Genomic DNA, 26,807 nt, shown 5'->3' on the forward strand with positions numbered 1-26,807 from the left:
TTGAGGAACATGACTGTGGCAGTCCCGCCCGCCACACCTCATCCAAGTGGTGTTTTCAGGTCCCTCCGGGACAGAGACACAGACGATGGGGTAGAAACAAACCAGTTTATTGTAGAGAGTGGAAATGTGGAACAAGCCTGGAGCAGATAGACATGTCTGGCAGGGGCTCCTCTCCTGTGTGTGTGTGGGGGGATGGGGTTTTTACCTGTTGCTCGTTGATAAGTCTAAGAAGCAACAGGTGTACAGCCACCCTGATCCTGGGCCCAATGACCTCGACCCAGGACAGGTGTGGCTGCTCAAACCACACCATCCCACCCAACAATGACAAATAGTCCATGCCTTCACGGGTCAGCGCTGTTTTGATGACATGGGGGGGAGCTACACAATATTTGTGGTTATTAGTGGTGCTTTTAATGTTGTGGCTGATCAGTTTATAACAAAATGACTATTCTGTTCAAACACATGCTGTACATGGCCATGATTTCTAAGTTCTTGTATAGACAAAAGTAACAAAAGTCACCTCAAAGACAATCATTTTCTTTTTACTTCAAATGAAAGGATTTTGTTTTAACACTCCTAAACAATCCTCAAGGTGAAAACAGCATCTGTTGACCTTCTGAGGAGAACCTGAATGAGTATTTTACCCTCTCTTGCCCCTCATTAGCAGATATCCACGCAGGACTTCATGACTTGAGAATGTTCTTTTTGGCACAGTAAAGCACTGTTAATAAGCTCTCGTTCTTTCATGCTTGAGTCCTCCTGCTCCAGATGCTGTCAAAACCTTATTTCACTCAGATAAATATTTACGCTTCGTTTCCAGGTCGACTTCTGCTTTTGAAAGCTGTCATCATCACGCAGCTCATCCAGAGGGAAGCATATGGAAATGCAAAATAAATACCGTCTGCAGCATGAAGCTCCCGTTTTGCCTTGCCGCCGCAAATCTCTTTCTCTCAGCGACCGTGTTGTGTTGAGGCCGAATCATAGAACAGCAGCTTCTGTCGTGGTCTGCTTTCCTCTCCCTATTTATTTCCACAAGCCGTGCAGCTAATAAGGTCTGGGCTCAGTGTTTATCTGCACCTCCCGGTGGATCCGAAGCTGTCCAGAAGGTCGTCAGCTCCAGTGTTTCTGATCACCTTGCTTATTTAAGCCTTCGCTCAGGGACTCGATTCACAGGAGCTAAAGAGTATTTTTCTGTTTTGACCGTTTTTCCCTAAACTCTGATTGAAAGGTCTAATCCTTGAAGATATGATTTTCAGAGCTAGTTTTTGTTACAACAGTCTTACACAACCAGGTCAGCGCACATGGTCATTTCTGGTGCAGTTCCAGATGATAGTGTCAAACGGGGTTCATCTTGTCTACTCCCACAGTACACACAGTATACTCAATATACACAGTATACACAGAACACACGGTACACACAGTACACATAGTACATAGAGTATACACGGTATACACATTTGTAAGGACTGCAGTTAAAAATCTGTTGCATTTTTGTCTGACAATCTGGTGAATGCAAACCTCTAGATATTTTGATGTTCTACATACTGTCAAACATAGAGCGGGAACTAATGGAGTACTATTACTCCAGTATTGTACTTGAGCACTATTATGTTTGAGTAATCCTATTTCAGGTGACGTTTTACTTTTACTGAACTACCCTTCAAAGCAAATAAGGTTTTAACTCTTAAAACTAAAATTAAACTAGAGCCTCAGCATTTTGAGTTTCACCATCAAAGGTTAAAGCTTTAAGATGGAAAGTGCTTTCACTTTCATTTAAGTAGTTTTACTTTTGATACTTTAGTGAGGTTGAGTACAATATTGAAGGGGGGACTCGTATTTAACTACTTTTACTTAACATTTATTTCAGGATTATTTCTGCTTTTACTTAAGTTAATTAAAGGATATTTCTATGCCGTCACTGGTGAAGTATAGTTATAGTTTAGTGTCCTGATTCTATGGCTTGTTTCTACATGTGAAACCCGGTCGGATCCACCTGCATTCTCTATCAGACTCCACAGTGTCGTCACATAAATCTGAGTTTGTGTGGAATTCAGCCCCAATGCAGCAGAGACCCTTTGTGTTCCAGAAAAGCAGATTTAGAGTCAGGGTTAGACTGCTTATCTGTGCAGGGTGCAGTGGTGGAAAGTAACATGGTAACATTTTCTGTACTTGAGTGTATTTAGAGTCTTTTACTCCACTTTATTTCTAACAGTAACATTACTGGAAGTACTAGGAGTACTAGTAGTACGAGAAGTAGTGGTATTTAAGAGGAGGTACGTAGATACTATTACTTCAGTAAAAATGTAAATATGGTACTTTGACTTAGTAGTGTACTTTTGTGTCAGGGTATTTGTATTTGTACTTTTACTTTAGATTACTTCTTCCACACCTCGAGCTTCATAGTATGAGGCTGCTTATCTGTGCAGGTGGATAGATTTATTGACAGAGATTCACATGTAAAAACGTCATGTTACTCTATTTCAGAGTGATGTTGTGTTTAAACAGAAGAGCAGGTTAAACGCTGCAACCCAACTCAAAACTCAACCCCCGACTCAATGACACAAACTGTTTGTTCTGCTCAGCCATTGCAGGAACATTTTCTTGACTCCAACATTTTCTTTGAGGTTTCCAGAAAATCCCAGGTTTGACCTACTTTCACAACACGTGAGCTCTCCATGAAACCCGTCGGTCGGAGAGCAACAAAAACAGTATCACCGTGACAAGCTGCTGCAGCAGGATGCCGGGGCGCTGCGGGAGCCGACTCTGCTGCTGGACGCATGTTCAAACTGTGGCGTGTTGAACCCCCGGGTGTGTTGAACCCGGGGTGTGTTGAACCCGGGGTGTGTTGAACCCGGGGTGCGTTTAACCCATGGCATATTGAACCCGTGGCGTGTTGAACCCGGGGCGTGTTGAACCTGTGGCACGTTGAACCTGTAGCGTGTTGAGCCTGTGGTGTGTTGAACCTGTGGTGTGTTGAACCTGTGGTGTGTTGAACCTGTGGTGTGTTGTGGCTGCGGCGTGTTGAACCTGTGGCATGATGTAGCTGTGTCATGTGGAACCTGTGGCATGTGGAACCTGTGGCTTGTTGAACCTGTGTCATGTTGAACCTGTGGCTTGTTGAACCTGTGGCTTGTTGAACCTGTGTCATGTTGAACCTGTGGCTTGTTGAACCTGTGGGTTGTTGAACCTGTGTCATGTTGAACCTGTGGCTTGTTGAACCTGTGTCATGTTGAACCTGTGGCTTGTTGAACCTGTGGGTTGTTGAACCTGTGTCATGTTGAACCTGTGGCATGTGGAACCTGTGGAGTGTTGAACCTGTATCATGTTGAACCTGTGGCGTATAGAACCTGTGGGGTATTGAACCCTTGGCGTGTTGAACCTGTGTAATGTTGAACCTGTGGCGTGTTGACCTGTGGTGTGTTTAACCTGTATCATGTTGAAGCTGTGGCGTATTGAAGCTGTGGCGTATTGAAGCTGTGGCATGTTGAACCCATGGCGTGTTGAACCCGTGGCAGGTTGAACCTGTGGCGTGTTGAACCCGTGGCACATTGAACCTGTGGCGCGTTGAACCTGTGGCATGTGGAACCTGTGGCATGTGGAACCTGTGGCATGTCGAACCCGTGGCGTGTTGAACCCGTAGCGTGTTGAACACCTGGCACGTTGAACCTGTGGCATGTTGACCCTGTGGCGTGTTGAAGCTGTGGCGTGTTGAACCTGTGGCGTGTGGAACCTGTGGCGTGTTGAACCTGTGGCGTGTTGAACCTGTGGCGTGTTGAACCTGTGGCTTGTTGAACTTGTGTAATGTTGAACCGGTGGCCTGTTGAAGCTGTGGATTGTTTAACCTGTGTCATGTTGAACCTGTGGCGTATTGAACCTGTTGCATGTTAAACCTGTGGCGTGTTGAACCTGTGGCGTGTTGAACCCGTGGCGCTTTGAACACCTGGCACGTTGACCCTGTGGCATGTGGAACCTGTGGCGTGTTGAACCTGTGGCATGTTGAACCTGTGGCATGTGGAACCTGTGGCATGTTGAACCTGTGGCATGTGGAACCTGTGGCATGTTGAACCTGTGGCATGTTGACTCTGTGGCATGTGGAACCTGTGGCTTGTTGAAGCTGTGGCTGTTGAACCTGCGGCATGTTGAAGCTGTGGCATGTGGAACCTGCGGCGCGTTGAAGCTGTGGCGTGTTGAACCCCTGGCGTGTCGAACCCGGGGTGCGTTTAACCCGTGGCATATTGAACCCGTGGCATGTTTAACCCGTGGCGTGTTGAACCCGTGGCACGTTGAACCTGTAGCGTGTTGAACCTGCGGTGTGTTGAACCTGTGGCGTGTTGAACCTGTGGCCTGTTGACTCTGTGGCATGTTGACTCTGTGGCATGTTGAACCTGTGGCATGTTGAACCTGTGGCATGTTGACTCTGTGGCATGTTGAACCTGTGGCATGTTGACTCTGTGGCATGTTGACTCTGTGGCATGTTGAAACTGTGGCATGTTGAAGCTGTGGCGTGTTGAAGCTGTGGCGTGTTGAACCTGTGGCGTGTTGAAGCTGTGGTGTGTTTAACCTGTGGCATGGTGAAGCTGTGGCATGTCGAACCCCTGGCGTGTTGAACCCCTGGCATATTGAACCCGTGGCGTGTTGAACCCGTGGCGTGTTGAACCCGTGGCGTGTTGAACCCGTGGCGTGTTGAACCCTTGGCCTGTTGAGCCCTTGGCGTGTTGAACTCTTGGCGTGTTGAACCCTTGGCATGTTGAACTTGTTGCATGTTGAACCTGTGGCGTGTTGAGCCTGTGGCGTGTTGAGCCCGTGGCATGTTGAAGCTGTGGCGTGTTGAAGCTGTGACGTGTTGAACCCGTGGCGCTTTGAACACCTGGCACGTTGACCCTGTGGCATGTGGAACCTGTGGCATGTTGAACCTGTGGAATGTGGAACCTGTGGCATGTTGAACCTATGGCATGTTGACTCTGTGGCATGTGGAACCTGTGGCTTGTTGACTCTGTGGCATGTTGAACCTGCTGCGTGTTGAAGCTGTGGCTGTTGAACCTGCGGCATGTTGAAGCTGTGGCACGTGGAACCTGTGGCATGTTTAACCTGTGGCATGTTGAACCTGTGGCATGTGGAACGTGTGGCACGTTGAAGCTGTGGCGTGTTGAACCCGTGGCATATTGAACCCGTGGCGTGTTGAACCCCTGGCGTGTTGAACCCGGGGTACGTTTAACCTGTGGCATATTGAACCCGTGGTGTGTTTAAACCGTGGCGTGTTGAACCCGTGGCACGTTGAACCTGTAGCGTGTTGAACCTGTGGTGTGTTGAACCTGTGGCGTGTTGAACCTGTGGTGTGTTGAACCTGTGGCGTGTTGAACCTGTGGTGTGTTGAACCTGTAGCGTGTTGAACCTGTGGTGTGTTGAACCTGTGGCGTGTTGAACCTGTGGCATGTTAAACCTGTGGCGTGTTGAACCTGTGGCATGTTGAACCTGTGGCATGATGAAGCTGTGTCATGTGGAACCTGTGGCATGTGGAACCTGTGGCATGATGAAGCTGTGTCATGTGGAACCTGTGGCTTGTTGAACCTGTGTCGTATTGAACCCATGGCGTGTTGAACCCCTGGCGTGTTGAACCCGGGGTGCGTTTAACCCGTGGCATATTGAACCCGTGGCGTGTTGAACCTGTGGCGTGTTGAACCCGTGGTGTGTTGAACCCGTGGCACGTTGAACCTGTAGCGTGTTGAACCTGTGGTGTGTTGAACCTGTGGCGTGTTGAACCTGTGGTGTGTTGTGGCTGCGGCGTGTTGAACCTGTGGCATGTTGAACCTGTGGCATGATGAAGCTGTGTCATGTGGAACCTGTGGCATGTGGAACCTGTGGCTTGTTGAACCTGTGTCATATTGAGCCCCCGGCTTGTTGAACCCGGGGTGCATTGAACCCGTGGCATGTTGAACCTGTGGCGTATTGAACCGGTGGTGTGTTGAACCTCTGGTGTGTTGAACCTGTGGCATGTTGAACCTGTGGTGTGTTGTGGCTGCGGCGTGTTGAACCTGTGGCATGTTGAACCTGTGGCATGATGAAGCTGTGTCATGTGGAACCTGTGGCATGTGGAACCTGTGGCTTGTTGAACCTGTGGCTTGTTGAACCTGTGTCATGTTGAACCTGTGGCTTGTTGAACCTGTGGCTTGTTGAACCTGTGGCATGTGGAACCTGTGGAGTGTTGAACCTGTATCATGTTGAACCTGTGGCGTATTGAACCTTTGGCATGTTGAACCTGTGTAATGTTGAACCTGTGGCGTGTTGACCTGTGGCGTGTTTAACCTGTATCATGTTGAACCTGTGGCGTATTGAAGCTGTGGCGTATTGAAGCTGTGGCATGTTGAACCCGTGGCGTGTTGAACCCGTGGCAGGTTGAACCTGTGGCGCGTTGAACCTGTGGCATGTGGAACCTGTGGCATGTTGAACCTGTGGCATGTGGAACCTGTGGCCAGTGGAACCTGTGGCATGTTGAAGCTGTGGCATGTTGAACTTCTGGCGTGTTGAACCTGTGTCATGTTTAACCTGTGGCGTATTGAACCTGTGGCGTGTTTAACCTATGGCTTGTTGAACCTGTGGCATGTTGAAGCTCTGGCGTGTTGAAGCTGTGGCGTGTTGAACCCTTGGCGTGTTGAACCTGTGGCGTGTTGAACCCGTGGCGCGTTGAACCTGTGGCGCGTTGAACCTGTGGCATGTTGAACCTGTGGCGTGTTGAACCTGTGGCGTGTTGAACCTGTGGCACGATGAAGCTGTGGCACGTTGAACCTGTGGCATGATGAAGCTGTGGCATGTTGAACCTGTGGCATGTCGAACCTGTGGCATGTCGAACCTTTGGCATGTTGAACCTGTGGCATGTTGAACCCCTGGCGTGTTGAACCCCTGGCCTGTTGAACCCGTGGCGTGTTGAACCCCTGGCCTGTTGAACCCCTGGCGTGTTGAACCCCTGGCCTGTTGAACCCGTGGTGTGTTGAACCTGTGGCATGTTGAACCTGTGGCGTGTTGAACCTGTGGTGTTTTGTGGCTGCGGCGTGTTGAACCTGTGGCATGTTGAACCCGTGGCGTGTTGAACCCTTGGCGTGTTGAACCCTTAGCGTGTTGAACTCTTGGCGTGTTGAACCCTTGGCGTGTTGAACCCAGGATGTGTTGAACCCGTGGTGTGTTGAACCCGTGGCCACTGAACATGTGGCGCGTTGAACCTGTGGCGTGTGGAACCTGTGGCATGATGAAGCTATGGCCTGTTGAACCTGTGGCATGGTGAAGCTGTGGCATGTTGAACCTGTGGCATGATGAAGCTGTGGCGTATTGAACCTGTGGCGTGTTAAACCTGTGCCGTGTTTAACCTGTGTCGTGTTGAACCTGCAGCGTATTGAACCTGTGGCATGTTGAACCTGTGGTGTATTGAACCTGTGGCGTGTTGAACCTGTGGCGTGTTGAACCTGTGGCTTGTTGAGTCTGTGTCATTTTGAACCTGTGGCGTGTTGAACCTGTGGCGTATTGAACCTGTGGCATGTTGAACCTGTGGCATGTTGAACCTGTGGCGTTTTGAATCTGTGGCATGTCAAACCCGTGGCGTGTTGAACCTGTGGCTTGTTGAAGCTGTGTCATGTTGAACCCGTGGCATGTTGAACCCGTGGCGTGTTGAACCCGTGGCGTGTTGAACCCGTGGCGTGTTGAACCTGTGGCATGTTGAACCTGTGGCATGTTGAACCTGTGGTGTTTTGTGGCTGCGGCGTGTTGAACCTGTGGCTTGTTGAACCCGTGGCGTGTTGAACCCTTGGCGTTTTGAACACTTGGCGTGTTGAACTCTTGGCGTGTTGAACCCAGGTTGTGTTGAACCCGTGGCGTGTTAAACCCGTGGTGTGTTGAACCCGTGGCACGTTGAACCTGTAGCGTGTTGAACCTGTGGTGTGTTGAACCTGTGGCGTGTTGAACCTGTGGTGTGTTGTGGCTGCGGCGTGTTGAACCTGTGGCATGTTGAACCTGTGGCATGATGAAGCTGTGTCATGTGGAACCTGTGGCTTGTTGAACCTGTGTCATATTGAGCCCCTGGCGTGTTGAACCCGGGGTGCATTGAACCCGTGGCATGTTGAACCTGTGGCGTATTGAACCGGTGGTGTGTTGAACCTCTGGTGTGTTGAACCTGTGGCATGTTAAACCTGTGGCGTGTTGAACTTGTGGTGTGTTGTGGCTGCGGCGTGTTGAACCTGTGGCATGTTGAACCTGTGGCATGATGAAGCTGTGTCATGTGGAACCTGTGGCATGTGGAACCTGTGGCTTGTTGAACCTGTGGCTTGTTGAACCTGTGTCATGTTGAACCTGTGGCTTGTTGAACCTGTGGCTTGTTGAACCTGTGGCATGTGGAACCTGTGGAGTGTTGAACCTGTATCATGTTGAACCTGTGGCGTATTGAACCTTTGGCATGTTGAACCTGTGTAATGTTGAACCTGTGGCGTGTTGACCTGTGGCGTGTTTAACCTGTATCATGTTGAACCTGTGGCGTATTGAAGCTGTGGCGTATTGAAGCTGTGGCATGTTGAACCCGTGGCGTGTTGAACCCGTGGCAGGTTGAACCTGTGGCGCGTTGAACCTGTGGCATGTGGAACCTGTGGCATGTTGAACCTGTGGCATGTGGAACCTGTGGCCAGTGGAACCTGTGGCATGTTGAAGCTGTGGCATGTTGAACTTCTGGCGTGTTGAACCTGTGTCATGTTTAACCTGTGGCGTATTGAACCTGTGGCGTGTTTAACCTGTGGCTTGTTGAACCTGTGGCATGTTGAAGCTCTGGCGTGTTGAAGCTGTGGCGTGTTGAACCCTTGGCGTGTTGAACCTGTGGTGTGTTGAACCCGTGGCGCGTTGAACCTGTGGCGCGTTGAACCTGTGGCATGTTGAACCTGTGGCGTGTTGAACCTGTGGTGTGTTGAACCTGTGGCACGATGAAGCTGTGGCATGTTGAACCTGTGGCATGTCGAACCTTTGGCATGTTGAACCTGTGGCATGTTGAACCCCTGGCGTGTTGAACCCCTGGCCTGTTGAACCTGTGGCGTGTTGAACCCATGGCGTGTTGAACCTGTGGCATGTTGAACCTGTGGCGTGTTGAACCTGTGGTGTTTTGTGGCTGCGGCGTGTTGAACCTGTGGCATGTTGAACCCGTGGCGTGTTGAACCCTTGGCGTGTTGAACCCTTGGCGTGTTGAACTCTTGGCGTGTTGAACCCTTGGCGTGTTGAACCCAGGATGTGTTGAACCCGTGGTGTGTTGAACCCGTGGCCACTGAACATGTGGCGCGTTGAACCTGTGGCGTGTGGAACCTGTGGCATGATGAAGCTATGGCCTGTTGAACCTGTGGCATGGTGAAGCTGTGGCATGTTGAAGCTGTGGCATGTTGAACCTGTGGCATGATGAAGCTGTGGCGTATTGAACCTGTGGCGTGTTAAACCTGTGCCGTGTTTAACCTGTGTCGTGTTGAACCTGCAGCGTATTGAACCTGTGGCATGTTGAACCTGTGGTGTATTGAACCTGTGGCGTGTTGAACCTGTGGCGTGTTGAACCTGTGGCTTGTTGAGTCTGTGTCATGTTGAACCTGTGGCGTGTTGAACCTGTGGCATGTTGAACCTGTGTCATGTTGAACCTGTGGCGTATTGAACCTGTGGCATGTTGAACCTGTGGCATGTTGAACCTGTGGCGTTTTGAACCTGTGGCATGTCGAACCCGTGGCGTGTTGAACCTGTGGCTTGTTGAAGCTGTGGCATGTTGAACCCGTGGCATGTTGAACCCGTGGCGTGTTGAACCCGTGGCGTGTTGAACCCGTGGCGTGTTGAACCTGTGGCATGTTGAACCTGTGGTGTTTTGTGGCTGCGGCGTGTTGAACCTGTGGCTTGTTGAACCCGTGGCGTGTTGAACCCTTGGCGTTTTGAACACTTAGCGTGTTGAACTCTTGGCGTGTTGAACCCAGGTTGTGTTGGACCCGTGGCGTGTTGAACCCGTGGCCACTGAACATGTGGCGCGTTGAACCTGTGGCGTGTTGAACCTGTGGCATGATGAAGCTGTGGCATGTTGAACCTGTGGCGTGTTGAACCTGTGGCATGATGAAGCTGTGGCATGTTGAACCTGTGGCGTGTTGAACCTGTGGCATGATGAAGCTGTGGCATGTTGAACCTGTGGCATGATGAAGCTGTGGCATGTTGAACCTGTGGCATGATGAAGCTGTGGCATGTTGAACCTGTGGCATGATGAAGCTGTGGCGTATTGAGCCAGTGGCGTGTTGAACCTGTGGCATGTTGAACCTGTGGCGTGTTTAACCTGTGTCACGTTGAACCTGCGGCGTATTGAACCTGTGGCATGTTGAACCTGTGGTGTATTGAACCTGTGGCATGTTGAACCTGTGGCGTGTTGAACCTGTGGCATGATGAAGCTGTGGCATGTTGAACCTGTGGCATGTTGAACATGTGGCGTGTTTAACCTGTGTCATGTTGAACCTGCGGCTTTGAACCTGTGTCATGTTGAACCTGTGGCATATTGAACCCGTGGCGTGTTGAACCCGTGGCGCGTTGAACCCGTGGCACGTTGAACCTGTGGCTTGTTGAACCTGTGGCGTGTTGGACCTTTGGTGTGTTGTAGCTGTGGCGTGTTGAACCTGTGGCATGTTGAACCCGTGGCGTGTTGAACCCTTGGAGTGTTGAACCCTTGGCGGGTTGATCCCTTGGCATGTTAAACTTGTGGCGTGTTGAACTAGTGGCGTGTTGAACCCCTGGCGTGTTGAACCCGTGGCGCATTGAACATGTGGCGCGTTGAACCTGTGGCGTGTTGAACCTGTGGCATGATGAAGCTGTGGCATGTTGAACCTGTGGCATGATGAAGCTGTGGCATGTTGAACCTGTGGCATGATGAAGCTGTGTCATGTTGAAACTGTGGCGTGTTGAACCTGTGGCTTGTTGAACCTGTGTCATGTTGAACCTGTGGCGTATTGAACCTGTTGCATGTTGAACCTGTGGCGTATTAAACCTGTGGCGTGTTGAACCTGTGGCTTGTTGAACCTGTGGTGTGTCGAACCTGTGGCATGTCGAACCCGTGGCGTGTTGAACCCGTGGCGTGTTGAACACCATGCGCGTTGAACCTGTGGCATGTTGACCCTGTGGCGTGTTGAAGCTGTGGCGTGTTGAACCTGTGGCATGTGGAACCTGTGGCGTGTTGAACCTGTGGCATGTTGACTCTGTGGCATGTGGAACCTGTGGCTTGTTGACTCTGTGGCATGTGGAACCTGTGGCATGTTGAACCTGTGGCATGTTGACTCTGTGGCATGTGGAACCTGTGGCTTGTTGACTCTGTGGCATGTTGAACCTGTGGCATGTTGAACCTGTGGCATGTTGACTCTGTGGCATGTGGAACCTGTGGCTTGTTGAACCTGTGGCATGTTGACTCTGTGGCATGTTGAACCTGTGGCATGTTGACTCTGTGGCATGTGGAACCTGTGGCTTGTTGACTCTGTGGCATGTTGACTCTGTGGCATGTTGAACCTGTGGCATGTTGAACCTGTGGCATGTTGACTCTGTGGCATGTGGAACCTGTGGCTTGTTGAACCTGTGGCATGTTGACTCTGTGGCATGTTGACTCTGTGGCATGTTGAAACTGTGGCATGTTGAACCTGCGGCGTGTTGAAGCTCTGGCGTGTTGAACCTGTGGCGTGTTGAAGCTGTGTGTGTTTAACCTGTGGCGTGGTGAAGCTGTGGCATGTCGAACCTGTGACGTGTTGAAGCTGTGGCGTGTTGAAGCTGTGGTGTGTTGAACCTGTGTCATGTTGAATCTGTGGCGTGTTGAAGCTGTGGCATGTTGAAGCTGTGGCGTGTTGAACCTGTGGCTTGTTGAACTTGTGTTATGTTGAACCGGTGGCCTGTTGAAGCTGTGGCTTGTTCAACCTGAGTCATGTTGAACCTGTGGCGTATTGAACCTGTTGCATGTTGAACCTGTGGCGTGTTGATCCTGTGGCGTGTTGAACCCGTGGCATGTTGAAGCTGTGGCGTGTTGAAGCTGACGTGTTGAAGCTGTGGCTTTGTAAGCTGTGGCTGTGTAACCTGCGGCGTGTTGAAGCTGTGGCATGTGGAACCTGTGGTTTGTTAAACCTGTGGCATGTTGAACCTGTGGCATGTGGGACGTGCGGCGTGTTGAAGCTGTGGCGTGTTGAAGCTGTGGCGTGTTGAAGCTGTGGTGTGTTGAACCTGTGTCATGTTGAATCTGTGGCGTGTTAAACCTGCGGTGTGTTGAAGCTGTAGCGTGTTGAACCTGTGGCGTGTTGAAGCTGTGGTGTGTTGAACCTGTGGCGTGTCTATCCTGTGGCGTGTTGAAGCTGTGGTGTGTTGAAGCTTTGGCGTGTTGAACCTGTGGCTTGTTGAACTTGTGTAATATTGAACCGGTGGCATGTTGAAGCTGTGGCATATTGAAGCTATGGCGTGTTGAACCAGTGGCATGTTAAATCTGCGGTGTGTTGAAGCTGTAGCGTGTTGATCCTATGGTGTGTTGAAGCTGTGGTGTGTTGAACCTGTGGAGTGTCTATCCTGTGGCGTAATGAAGGTGTGTTGTATTGAAGCTTTGGCGTGTTGAACCTGTGGCGTGTTGAAGCTGTGGTGCGTTTAACCTGTTTTTCTTTTGAAACTTTGGCGTGTTGAAGCTGTAGCGTGTTGAACCTGTGGCGTGTTGAAACTGTGGTGTGTTGAACCTGTGGCGTGTTGATCCTGTGGCGTGTTGAACCTGTGGTGTGTTGAACCTGTAGCGTGTTGAACCTGTGTGGTATTGAAGCTATGGCGTGTTGAACCTGTGGTGTGTTGAACCTGTGGTGCGTTGAACCTGTGGTGTGTTGAACCTGTAGCGTGTTGAACCTGTGTGGTATTGAAGCTATGGCGTGTTGAACCTGTGGTGTGTTGAACCTGTGGTGCGTTGAACCTGTGGTGTGTTGAAGCTGTGTCATGTTGAACATGTATTATAAAGCCTGTAATTCAAAGATCTACCAAAATATTGAATGTATACCCTTATTCTCCAATGGTTTCATTTAGTGGGTTGTGTGGTGCTTTGAGTTGAAGAGTATTTTTCTGGTATTCTGTGTTCTCACTTTATTCCTCAGTTCACGGTGAAGCCTTGACCTCTTGCATCTTTCTCAGGTGTGTTCGTCGCTATGAGAGCCACTTGAATCGCTGCCATCCCTGCATTTCGGCCTTTTCCCCGTGTGGGCGCTTCATCGCATCGGGCTCTGAGGACAACTGCGTGAGTTCTGAAGTCTTTTAAACACCTATTGATCTCCATCACTTCGATAATCTCCATCTTCACCACATGTTTCTGTTACTGTGACAACGTTTCATGAATTTTCACAGCAGCATTTGTGACCCACCACAGCAAAACACGCCGTCTTGTGCATTTCTAAAATGTCTAGGAGCAGCCAAATAAATTGAAAAAACCTTTCTTGCAGGAAAATTTGATTTTTCCAGATTCGTGTTCCTTTGTGTGTTCTTTTATCTCTCAACGTATTTTCAAAACCGAGTTTGATTTATAAATAGTAAATAAAATGTTAAACCGTGGAGTTATATTCCGGTTAGATGACATGAGGAAACACAGTTCACTTACCGAGACGCTGAACAGCGCTGAACAACGACGATTGATGGTTTCCTTTAAAACGACAGTCCAGGTGAAGATCATTCCTCCATATTCCACGTGATGTGAAGTCACAATGTGAAACCGTTTTGATCGAGTTCAGCCTTTAAATATTATGTATTTTATACACACATGGAGACAGCGTTGTGGAGGAGGCGTGTCACTGACATCACCGTCCCTTCCGTAAACAAGACGAGGCTCCGGTTTCACTTGTCTGTGAAAACTCTGAATGATTAGGAGAAGCGGGTGGAGGAAGATCGAAATCATATCACGGACCTCAATCTGACCAGTGCAATAGATCCAAGTCAGTGTAAGCAGCGCGCGCACTGTACTTCATTTTCCACCATGATAGTGACAGCGACGCTGAATCTGATATTACTCCGGACTTGGAGAACATTTCAAACAGCGGATTTCAACCCGAATGTGACAATGAAACTGAATATTTTTAAGCACCACAGGAAAATAAATTCCACTTTTAAAAAACATGTATATTCTAACTGTTAAATAAAAGCTTTTTTCAAAACAAAAATACGTTCAACGTTCCCTCAAAACACAAGAACAAAGCAGTGATTGGCCCATTCCGCAGTATGTTAAGTAGCCATGAGGCTTTGGCTCCTCATTTGCATCCTGGGAGCTGAATGAAGACAAGTCTCGGCAAAACTTTCAAGGTGATTATGTCAGAAACACAGTTTGCCACACCCTTGTCATTAATAAGTTATAGCTTTAAAAAGATTTGCTTGATTTGCACAAGTGACACCTTGTTTGGAAGCTCTGATTCTCCTGTTTCAAATGATGCGGAAAAGAAGAAGCCGCCAAATGACCCTAAAGTACGTGGTGGGTCAAATATTCAGTTCAACTACATACACAGAATAACCCTGATTCGTCAAACCCCCTCTACCCCACTGAAAATAAAAGTGTGAAAATATGTAAATGTGAAACAAAGATAATAAAGATCATAAAACAGAAACAATACGGAGTGTAATAGTTCAAGAAATGAATAATTGATTTCTGCGTGCATCCAGTGCTTTTTAAAGTTTTAATCAAGCCATTAATTTATTTTAATCATGGGTTTGGTAGATTCCCCCTAAGGGACAGTTTGTCATAATAATAATAATAATAATAATAATAATAATAATAATAATAATAATATTCATCGAAAGATTAGATGAACCCCTTCTTCCTCGTCTTTCTTCACAAATTGAATAGAATTAACTGTACTGAAGTTTAGCTTGAACTGATGATGGGTACTGGTTTCATTGATTCGACCAAAGTCAGCATAACATTTTCATCAATAACCTTTTCATGGAGTTTCTTCCCTGTTATACATTTGAATGAAAAACCTAACAGGAGATTAATTCCGACATTATCAGTTCGATTTCCGTCATTTCTTGCCACTGAGGGAGCAGACGGAACAGAGACATTGCAGTAGTTTCTGGCTCTTAAAGGAAAAACTGTGCACATCATGTATTTATGTGCTGGCATCAACATCTATATCCTCTGGAACCTGAAGCAACCTGTTTTTTTATGGCCACTGAGTGCACCTGTAGCAGTGAGGTTAGACCTAGAAGCTTCAGAGGAGAGAATCCTGCAAACTTTGCACTGAGTTGCAGCTCTGGTTCTACATAAGAACATGAAAACTAACAGCTGTTGTGCTGTTCAATTTTGAGTGCAATCCATATTCACATTTTACATGAATCTGCTGAATTGTAAACAAAAATGCTCACTATATATGCCATTATGCTGCTCATTGATGTGCCAAATGTTTCCTCTTGTTGCTCCACTGAGTTTTGATGTGGCGTCTCATTCTGTAAGGACAGAGGTGATGCAGAGATTTGTTTTTATTATTTTCCGTCAAGATCAAACTGGACCACTACAGCAAACCTTTGTTGAGAATATTTAGGAAGTTCACGCCCTGAAATGTGCGCCTGCTAACCTGTTTTAGAACATGTAGCCCCATGAACCAAACTATCTCACCCTGGGGTCGGAAACCTTTACGAGCAACGAAGCCATTTTTGGGAAAAAACTAAATAAAGAATCTGTCCTGAGCCACAAAACAGCCTGTGGCTTGTAATGAAGGTAACACAGCCTATTAAGTCTAAATTAGACAATCAGCATTACTCTAAAGGAGCGTTCATTAATATATTTTTGAATGCAGTCAAGTGCAAATGAGAGGCAGGATGCTGAAGCGACATCTTAGATGATTTGGCTGGAAGCTCCCACTGACGGGAGCAGTGGCTTTGCCACAGCCTTATCATTAACAAGTTATAGCTTTAAAAATATTTGCTTGATCAAGGTTTTGCTTGAACTACTTTTATGTTGGAAATGTCTTTATTTATGTTCTTAAAATTCTTTAAAGTACATTTGCTCTGCTTTCTGCAGCAGTTCTGAAATCGCTCTCTTTCTATCATCCCCAGCCACATACTTTTCAACAAATGCAGTGTATGTTCTGGAAATAAACCAAACTATCAAGCTCATGAACCAAACTATTAATAATTTATTAAGCCCCTAAACCAAACGATCAAGCTCCTGAACCAATCTATCAACCCATTAACCAAAATACCATGCCCCTAAATGTAACCATTAAGCCCCAACACCAATCTATCAAGTTCCTAAACCAAATTATCAAGCCCTTAACCAAATTATCAAGCCCATAAACCTAACTATCAAGCTCTTTAACTCAACTATTAAGCCCTTAAGCCAAACAATCAAGCTCCGAAACCAAACTATTGATAGTTTATTAAGCCCCTAAACCAAATGATCAAGCCCATAAACCAAACCATCAAGCGCCTAAACCAAATTATCAAGCCCATAAACCAAACTATCAAGCTCATCAACCAAACTATCAAGCTCCTGAACCAATCTATCAACCCCTTAACCAAACTATCATGTCCCTAAATGTAACCAGTAAGCCCCAAAACCAATCTATCAAGCTCCTAAACCAAACTATCAAGCTCCTAAACCAAATTTTCAAGCCCCTTAACCAAACTATCAAGCCCCTTAACCAAACTATCAAGCCCCTAAATGTAAACATTTAGCCCCAAAATCAAACTATCAAGCTCCTCAACCACACTTTCAAGCTCCTAAACCAAACTATTAAGCCCTTAAACCTAACTATCAAGCTCTTTAACTCAACTATGAAGCTCCTAAACCAAACTATCAAGCTCCTAAACCAAACTATTAAGCCCTTAAGCCAAACGATCAAGCTCCGAAACCAAACTATTGATAGTTTATTAAGCCCCTAAACCAAATGATCAAGCCCATAAACCAAACCATCAAGCGCCTAAACCAAATTATCAAGCCCATAAACCAAACTATCAAGCTCATCAACCAAACTATCAAGCTCCTGAACCAATCTATCAACCCCTTAACCAAACTATCATGCCCCTAAATGTAACCATTAAGCCCCAAAACCAATCTATCAAGCTCCTAAACCAAACTATCAAGCTCCTAAACCAAATTTTCAAGCCCCTTAACCAAACTATCAAGCCCCTTAACCAAACTATCAAGCCCCTAAATGTAAACATTTAGCCCCAAAATCAAACTATCAAGCTCCTCAACCACACTTTCAAGCTCCTAAACCAAACCATCAAGCTCATAAACCAAACTATCAAGCCCCTAAACCAAACTATCAAGCCCCTTAACCAACCTATCAAGCCCCTTAACCAAACGATCAAACTCATAAACCAAACTATTAAGCCCCTAAACCAAACTATCAAGCCCCTTAACCAACCTATCAAGCCCCTAAATGTAAACATTTAGCCCCAAAATCAAACTATCAAGCTCCTCAACCACACTTTCAAGCTCCTAAACCAAACTATTAAGCCCTTAAACCTAACTATCAAGCTCTTTAACTCAACTATGAAGCTCCTAAACCAAACTATCAAGCTCCTAAACCAAACTATTAAGCCCTTAAGCCAAACGATCAAGCTCCGAAACCAAACTATTGATAGTTTATTAAGCCCCTAAACCAAATGATCAAGCCCATAAACCAAACCATCAAGCGCCTAAACCAAATTATCAAGCCCATAAACCAAACTATCAAGCTCATCAACCAAACTATCAAGCTCCTGAACCAATCTATCAACCCCTTAACCAAACTATCATGTCCCTAAATGTAACCAGTAAGCCCCAAAACCAATCTATCAAGCTCCTAAACCAAACTATCAAGCTCCTAAACCAAATTTTCAAGCCCCTTAACCAAACTATCAAGCCCCTTAACCAAACTATCAAGCCCCTAAATGTAAACATTTAGCCCCAAAATCAAACTATCAAGCTCCTCAACCACACTTTCAAGCTCCTAAACCAAACCATCAAGCTCATAAACCAAACTATCAAGCCCCTAAACCAAACTATCAAGCCCCTTAACCAACCTATCAAGCCCCTTAACCAACCTATCAAGCCCCTAAACCAAACTATCAAGCCCCTTAACCAACCTATCAAGCCCCTAAACCAAACTATCAAGCCCCTTAACCAACCTATCAAGCCCCTTAACCAAACGATCAAACTCATAAACCAAACTATTAAGCCCCTAAACCAAACTATCAAACTCATAAACCAAACTATCAAGCCCCTAAACCAAACTATCAAGCCTCTAAACCAAACTATCAAGCCCCTAAACCAAACTATCAAGCCCCTTAACCAAACAATCAAGCCCCTAAAGCAAACTATTAAGCCCCTTAACCAAATTTTCAAGCCCCTTAACCAAACTATCAAGCCCCTAAACCAAATGTTCAAGCCCCTTAAACAAACTATCAAGCCCCTAAATGTAAACATTTAGCCCCAAAATCAAACTATCAAGCTCCTGAACCAATCTATCAAGCCCTTAAACCAAACTATCATGTCCCTAAATGAAACCATTTAGCCCCTAAACCAAACTATCAAGCCCTTAAACCAAACTATCATGTCCCTAAATGAAACCATTTAGCCCCTAAACCAAACTATCAAGCCCCTAAACCAAACTATCATGTAGCTTACATTACATTTAGAAGACGCTTTTATCCAAAGCGACTTACAATTATTCAAACACCGACGGACGCAGCCATCAGGAGCAGAAGGATCTAACCCCTTGATCTAACCATTGTCCCCCAAAATAGACCAATCAAGCTCCTAAACCAAACTATCAAGCCCCTAAACCAAACTATCAAGCCCCTAAACCAAACTATCAAGCTCCTAAACGAAACTATCAAGCCCCTTAACCAAACTATAAAGCCCCTATATGTAAACATTTAGCCCCAAAATCAAACTATCAAGCTCCTAAACCACACTTTCAAGCTCCTAAACCAAACCATCAAGCTCATAAACCAAACTATCAAGCCCCTAAACCAAACTATCAAGTCCCTTAACCAAACGATCAAGCTCCTAAACCAAAGTGTCAAGCTCCTAAACCAAAGTATCAAGCTCCTAAACCAAACTATCAAGCTCCTAAACCAAAGTGTCAAGCTCCTAAACCAAAGTATCAAGCTCCTAAACCAAAGTGTCAAGCTCCTAAACCAAAGTGTCAAGCTCCTAAACCAAAGTATCAAGCTCCTAAACCAAACTATCAAGCTCCTAAACCAAACTATCAAGCCCCTAACCCAAACTATATAATGGAGAAACAGCATGTAGTTCTATTCTGTTGGACGTACAGAATCATGCCTGCTTGAATCTCAGATTCTCTTTTGGACTCGAGCCATTTTCCACCCAAGTCAGATTCAGCGTTCATGTCGAAGCAGAAATGTTTAATTGCTTTTCCAGACAGTTCCTTAAAGTCGCTTTGGAGCTTTTGAGTTCCTCCCTTTTCCAGCTCCATCCCCCTCCCTTCATTGAGTGTGTGTTTGGTGGAAGCAGTGGAATAATATGTGAAAGCTGCTGCTGGTTATTAATTGTGCGGTCATGCGAGAGCATCTCTGTCGAGATCGTCGGTTTCCAGTGTTTCTTGGAAACCGACATTGCACAGTTTCGTGAGCAAGTTCGTCCTAATTTGTAGCTGCTCTGAGATTTCCCTCGGCCAATACAGACAAGTATCTGTCCTTGTCTCGATATTTCACAAGACAATCATGGCAAAAAAAAGATAAGTGGCGTTTTGAAGACCCACAGGCTCAGATTTCACCAAAAAAACAAAATAAAAGATACAAAAAAAAAGTTTAAACCATGAACATTATGGTCACTTATAATGATATAACCAACTCACGTTGGTTGTTTTTGTCTACGTATTGTATTTTTTGCAACATCATTATTTTGTGTAAGGATGATTGCAGCATTTTCACTCCTTTTGGGCTGATATTCCTCTTCCGCCTGGTGCTTGGGATGGACAACTCATTCCTTAAGTAGTGACCAGGGATATTGTTTGTATTTATATATCTATATATCTATATATCTATATATTTATATATATCTATATCGCAGACTGTTCACCCAGGACGCTCTGCTCGGCTCAGGCTGTTTCTGGGGAGTCGCACTCAACCTTTCCAGTAGGCAAAATGAAAACCATCTGTAGGAATCTGATGAGTGGCTGTCTGCTAACAGACATCCACACGTCTGGTTCTATCTGGGGGGAGAGAGAGGGAGAGAGAGAGAGAGGAGAGAGAGATTTGACAAAGGAACTCCCCCCCAGCAGGTTTATCATGTTTCCGTCCCCATCCCCCTCTTTATGATGGTGTTGAGGTTGCAGGGTAAACAGACATGTTTGTTTCTGTTTGATCATAGAAATAAAACATGCAGCAACTGAGCAGTTTGACTTCTTACTGTGTTGTTATGTTATATTTTACTATGTCAGTTTTCAACTTACTTCAACACTCTGAATTCATATGGATCTTATTTCCAGTACCTTGGACATCATAACTACAATACTTTAAAATAAGTAAATAGAGACCAAAAAATGATTAGTTTAAATTAATAGCTTTTCCATTGTTCAACTGTCAGCGACGTGAAAAGCACCTTCCAGCGAAGAACACTTGGTTCAATGAAGAGATCAAATTATACACTATTCAATAGTGCAGAAGAAGTTGATCCTTCTTGTAGATGATTGAAATCAGATTGTGTTTTCATGGTGTGTGATGTCCAGGCCTACGTGTACGACTTGCGAAGCTCCACCTTCCTCCACAAGCTGCAGAAACATTCCAACACCGTCCTGAGCCTGAGCTTCAACCCGGCGACTCCCCAGGTAACAACCACAGCTTCTTCTGCTCCTTCTGCTTCTTCTGCTCCTTCTGCTTCTTCTGCTCCTTCTGCTTCTTCTGCTTCTTCTACTTCTTCTGCTTCTTCTGCTCCTTCTGCCCCTTCTGATTCTTCTGCTTTTCCTGCTTCTTTAGCTTCTTCTGCTCCTTCTGCTTCTTCTGCTCCTTCTGCTTCTTCTGCTCCTTCTGCTTCTTCTGCTCCTTCTGCTTCTTCTGCTTCTTCTACTTCTGCTCCTTCTGCTTCTTCTGCTCCTTCTGCTTCTTCTGCTCCTTCTGCTTCTTCTGCTTCTTCTACTTCTTCTGCTTCTTCTGCTTCTTCTGCTCCTTCTGCCCCTCTGATTCTTCTGCTTTTCCTGCTTCTTTAGCTTCTTCTGCTCCTTCTGCTTCTTCTGCTCCTTCAGCTTCTGCAGCTTCTTCAGCTCCTTCAGCTTCTTCTGCTTCTTCTGCTCCTTCTGCTTCCTCTGCTCCTTCTGCTTCTTCAGCTTCTTCTGCTCCTTCTGCTTCTTCAGCTTCTTCTGCTTGTTCTGCTCCTTCAGCTTCTTTTGCTCCTTCAGCTCCTTCAGCTTCTTCTACTTCTTCTGCTTCTTCAGCTTCTTCTGCTTCTTCTGCTCCTTCAGCTTCTTCTGCTCCTTCTGCTCCTTCACCTTCTTCTGCTCCTTCAGCTTCTTTTGCTCCTTCTGCTTCTTCTGCTCCTGCACCTCCTTCACGTCCCTCAGCTTCTTCTGCTTCTTCTGCTTCTTCTGCTCCTTCAGCTTCTTCTGCTTCGTCTACTTCTTCAGCTTCTTCTACTTCTTCAGCTTCTTCTACTTCTTCTGCTTCGTCTACTTCTTCAGCTTCTTCTACTTCTTCAGCTTCTTCTACTTCTTCAGCTTCTTCTACTTCTTCTGCTTCGTCTACTTCTTCAGCTTCTTCTACTTCTTCAGCTTCTTCTGCTCCTCTGCTCCTTCAGCTTCTTCAGCTTCTTCTGCTTCCCACCTCCTCCACGTGTGGCTTGTAATTCTTTGTGATAAATAACAACCTTTATACATATTCAACCCATGTTTGGCCAAGTATTAAGCCCCTTTCACACATAGTTCCGAGGAAAATACAGGGATAACCTTTCTGGCACTGCTAGTGAGTTTCACTATTCACACATGCAGCTGCATTCAGGAACATTTCCATCTTGTGTCTTTTCACACGTCATGATAACACCAAAATAGATGTGCCAAGGGACAGTCCAGTCCAGTGTAGATGCCATCGTTTGGAAAATCCGATCCCATCGTTCATACAGTCTGAATGCGTTCGGTTTTTTTCCTGCTTCTCAGAGACCAGCGCTTCGCTGCCTGTCTCACCCTCCTCCCGCTGACGGAGCCGGACAGAGCCCCCGTCCCCAGACCCAATAACCATAAACCAAAGTTATTAAATCAGTGTGATCATTTTCAACCTGTCCTTCACCCTCTGCCTCCAGGGAAGGAACGTTCTCCACCCGTTCTCCCTGTCCACTCGGTGGGGGGGGGGGGGGGCTGGACTGCCCATTGTTCCGAAACCTCAATAGTCAGACAAATGTTCCACTGCACCCGGGAAGGTCCGATGATGTCATTCTGCATAATAATTAGCCACGTGCTTCTGTATTATGTGTAAAAAGTTAATAAATTACATTAACTAAACTATGATGTTTGCAAAATTATGTTTGTTACTATTGAAACAAACAATCAAAATAATAATTATAATGACCTGCCTAAGTTAACCTGACTTGTTAACTTGTACACATAACACAGAAGCACATTGATAGATATTATGGAGAGTGACGTCATCTGACCTTTCCGGGTGCATTGGGACATTTCTCAGACTATTGGGTTTTCAGAATCGCACCTTAGCCCTGACTGTCAAAGACACGTTAGGGTCTGAGAAGCATTTTTAAGAGGAAAAATAATAAAATGTACAAGATGTATAAGACCTGGGATGTGTTTCAGTTTCTCGTCTTTGCAGCCGAGCTCCACGGTTGGGATCGGACTCGCCATTGTTCCGAATGTTTTTTCTACCCAAAAACAAATAATTTGTTAAATATTTGTACAAACTTTGTGAATTTGTGAAAACCCACTATTTGCGGCAGCACAGTGGATGTGTGCATGTGTTGAAGTGTGTGCAGTGACCGTTAAAGGTGAGCTTAGCTTGTCCAGTTCATTTTTTTTTTAGATACCTTTAAGGTAGGTCATGGAGACAAAAACATAATTTAAGGTCAAGTTAAGGGAATCTTCCAGGTCTTTTTGTTGGTTTGTTTCTACTCTAGGATTAATCAATAGTCTTTTTTGGAAATAATGATTTGCTGGACTTCTGAATGTCACTTTTCCTCTCCATTGCCTCCGCTCTATTTCAGTGTGTTGTGCTGCTCGCTTCTGTTGGTTTAAGGCTGCCAGACAGAAATTCCCCAGATCGCTGGAGAACTTGATGTTGGAAGACCCTCAGATCATGATTCATTGACCTGACGATCCCCGTCACGTAGACCAGTCATGGATTATTTATTGGAACCTAATTCCACATTCAGAGGCTTTCTGTGTGCATGGTTTGAGAAAAAGCTTTTTTAGTCTTGAATTTTAACAGAGAGATTCAACACAACTGCACAATCATTTCTCTCTAAAAATATTATAAATCAATTACAAAAAGCATCTTTGCTGAATGGCTGTTAAGACTAGAACCACGACTGGGTTTTCGACTGGGTTGTCTGAATTGAAACACCTTGGCACGATAATTAAAACAAGTATTGTTAGGAATGAAAACTTTGAAATCCTCCGGTGAGTAACTCCATCACTCTCTATGGTTCGTCCCAGGATTAAGGTTCATTGTGGTGGAATCCAGTTCAGTACTGGGATTTGATTTGATTATGAGTAAAAGCATTATTATGACACAATTACCAAATAATCACTTGATCGCAAATATTTTAACAGATAGTGATTGTCAGATTCCACAATTATATGTTGCATTTCAATTTAAGTGGAATTTTGTCAGAAATTTGATTATACTGTTGATAGAATCTGTTGGATTGGGGAAAATGAACTAACGCACGTTTTTCAAATTCTAATCTTTAACGCCAATAGATGGCTCTTCTTCAACAGCTAGACTTGTATTATTACAAGTTTAATTTACTGCCATTACAGTGGCATAAAATGAACAAAAAAGACAATTCAATTGTTAATGGCCGTTATTATTATAAACAATTGATCAACAAGTAACATGTGATGCTGGGGACTGCCCTCGTTGCAGCTGGTTTAGCCTCAGCAGTGTGAGACAGCTGATGTCTGGACAAGCGGCTCATCATTTTGCAGCCGGCGTGATGGATTGGAGGTGACCGTCAAAGGTCAGAGTGAAGCTCGCTCTGAGGTCATGTCACCTGTCAGGCCAGCACATCTCTGCACACCTTTCAGGAGTTCTTTGCAAAAAAATGTGGTGCAATCACGTTTCTATAGAAACATGTCAAGACTGATTTGTTTTATTCCCGTATGCTGTTAAGACGAGATGACTTGACACCTTGAATTTTATGAGGAATATTTAGTTTTAGTAGTTAAACAGTGATGTTGGCTGTGCAGCTCTGCATTATCTGATCTAATCTCTGTGTCAGTTCTGCAGGAGTGGTTCCTTCGGACCGAGGTCACATAGGGGCTATGCTATTCTGCCCCAAGGCTTGGGTCAATATTTAATATTTATCATATTTCTCCAAGCTCAAAATTTTGTCATGAAATATAACTATCATTACAGTTATCCACCTATTGATTATCAACTTTTAAAGACTTTAACACAATTGTAATGTCATAGAAGTACAAGAGCTACTGTGTGTGTGTTTGTGTGTTAGGGGTGTACAACAGTGGCTTTTCACATTCTCAAACAGCTCTGTTCTCACCGCCTTTCTGGGTGAGTTCAGACAAGGGACTGGTCAGTCCTGAAAAGTTTGGGGATGAACTAGCAGTAAGAGCCAGCCAGCCCCAACAACTGTTTTCTCTTTTTTGGTCTTGTGCTGAAGGCAGGCAGCTGTCACTTTAGTTGGGGACGTACTTGATCTTGGCACAAGCAGTACCCTAGGTGCCGTACCTCCCCCATCAAAGAACTTTGGGTTGGCTAGACACCTGCCAGCCTCGAGCACCCCAGGACTGCTGCAACCCTCTAAAAAGGCTGTGTCCAACTATCCTCCACAATGGAGACATCATCCAAATAGGCTGCAACAAAAGCAGAGTGAGGCCACAAGACCCAGTTTATGAGTTCCTGGAAGGTGACAGGAGCACCAAACAACAACATTCCCAATTTGCTGTGTAGCCACAAAGGGTCATTGCCACCTGGTGAGAAATTTGGAGCTGGAAGCAATATCAGCACTTCATCTCCAAGTGAAAAGGTCCTCAGCTTAGCTCCTCCGCTGTACAGACGTGCTGTCGATGGACGTGCCAGTGGATGTAGCTTTGCTAGTTGGTCAAGCACAAATTGAACTTCATTTTTGGCTGAGCTCGGACCTTTCCTCCCACTCTACTTTAATTAGGCCCAACACCCCTCAAGGTTTTCTACCAAACAATAGTTTGCTGTAGCAAAACCCTCTGAAGGTTTGAGGAACTTCTGGCACTGCAAACAACAAGCATACTATATTTTTAAGTATCTTAAATATACTATGGATGCATAAGGATGGTATGCACTTGCAATGAATTCCCAAAAATGCATAAAGCTTGTCCTGATCAGTCAGTGCACTGCATTCTAATGGCCCAATAAGGTCCATACCCACTATCAGATGGAACCACTGTCAGAGGACATTGGGTGCAGGCAGCACACACTGCACATCTGCTCTAATAGAATGCCCTATGTAGTGTGTTGTCATACCCTAGGCGACCAGCCATAGTGTAGCAATGAGCTGCCTGGAAAAAAAAAATTCCCAAGTACTTTTGGGCACAAACTATGGGGAAATGGTATCTGTAAGAGCGAATGTTACTCTCTCAAAAAAACATCCAAAATCTCCAAGTGTGGGAAGGTGAGCACTATACTGCAATATCATAGTGTGCTCCATTGTCACTAGTCTGCTCCCATGGAAAATCCTCCATAGGGACATGTTGGGCACACAAGGAGGCTCTGCCACAATTCTCCCTCAGCAGCACTTCCCCCTTACTACCGGTGATCCCGAAGGCCTGGTCAATCGGTACCTAGAAATAGGGGCAGAAAATAAACTAACTGTGATTTTTGCATGGATATCTTATTTCCATTGGCATCGTAGTGTACTGTGCATAGACACTAGGAATATCTGTATTTATTTCTTTATCATCACTGTTGACTTCAGCAGTTTCATTCCCTGGTTTGTATCGGCCCAAATATTGCATACATCACAGTGCTGCCGTCATCTCAATTAGAACTTCTTCTGACCAGTAATTTCACCTTGTATATACTGCAAACCGCGAGAAATCAACCTATTGTCAACACAATTGGCTGGACTGCCTTAATACTTCAAGACGTATCATTTCACCATCACCCCTGCTGACTCTTGGTTGGTTCAGCTCGGTTAGCCTGTATCTTCCAAGGAACTGAGTGGATAAATAGACATTAGGGCTGATTACCAATTGCTTGCAGCTGCGACTTATTATGCTACAACCACTGCTCCACCTCCAGACAAACCCAAACCTCACTACCACAAATATATTGTCTGAAATATTTAGCTTCAGTTGCTGTTAATATTTATGTTGAGCTTTCTTGGAGTACTTATGTTTGATTGGCTTCACCAGTAATTCATTGATGGTGAGGTCAAGTCTCAAAGCACATATTCAAAACACTGACGGTCACCTAACAAGCAGTCAAATCCAAAGTTGATCTCAGTACAAGATACTATCTTGTACATTGATGCTAAACGTAGTATGACCCAAGACATTGTAATGACTTGGTTCGAGCATGGAGCTGTTATAAGGACTTTCATGACTAAGTGCTAGATATTGTGTACGTACAAGTTATTGTCCCATATGTACAAGAAAAACTGTTCACAGCTTGTGTTTTATTTCTGCTGTTGC

At 45.6% G+C, this 26,807-nt stretch overlaps 1 protein-coding gene across 1 annotated transcript in view; it reads left to right on the plus strand.

The window, feature by feature from the left end:
* wdr27 (WD repeat domain 27) overlaps nucleotides 1-26,807 on the plus strand; it is a gene marked incomplete at both ends in the record, with an annotated part of 72,111 nt that overhangs the window by 34,538 nt on the left and 10,766 nt on the right. Inside the window, 2 exons of the mRNA XM_080016502.1 lie at nucleotides 13,165-13,267; nucleotides 20,694-20,792. Coding sequence (XP_079872628.1) covers nucleotides 13,165-13,267; nucleotides 20,694-20,792 — 202 coding nt within the window. The remainder of the gene's footprint in view (nucleotides 1-13,164; nucleotides 13,268-20,693; nucleotides 20,793-26,807) is intronic.

The sequence above is a fragment of the Zeus faber genome (genome assembly GCF_960531495.2).
Source record: "Zeus faber genome assembly, chromosome: 16".
In the NCBI taxonomy this organism is placed as follows: Eukaryota; Metazoa; Chordata; class Actinopteri; order Zeiformes; family Zeidae; genus Zeus; species Zeus faber.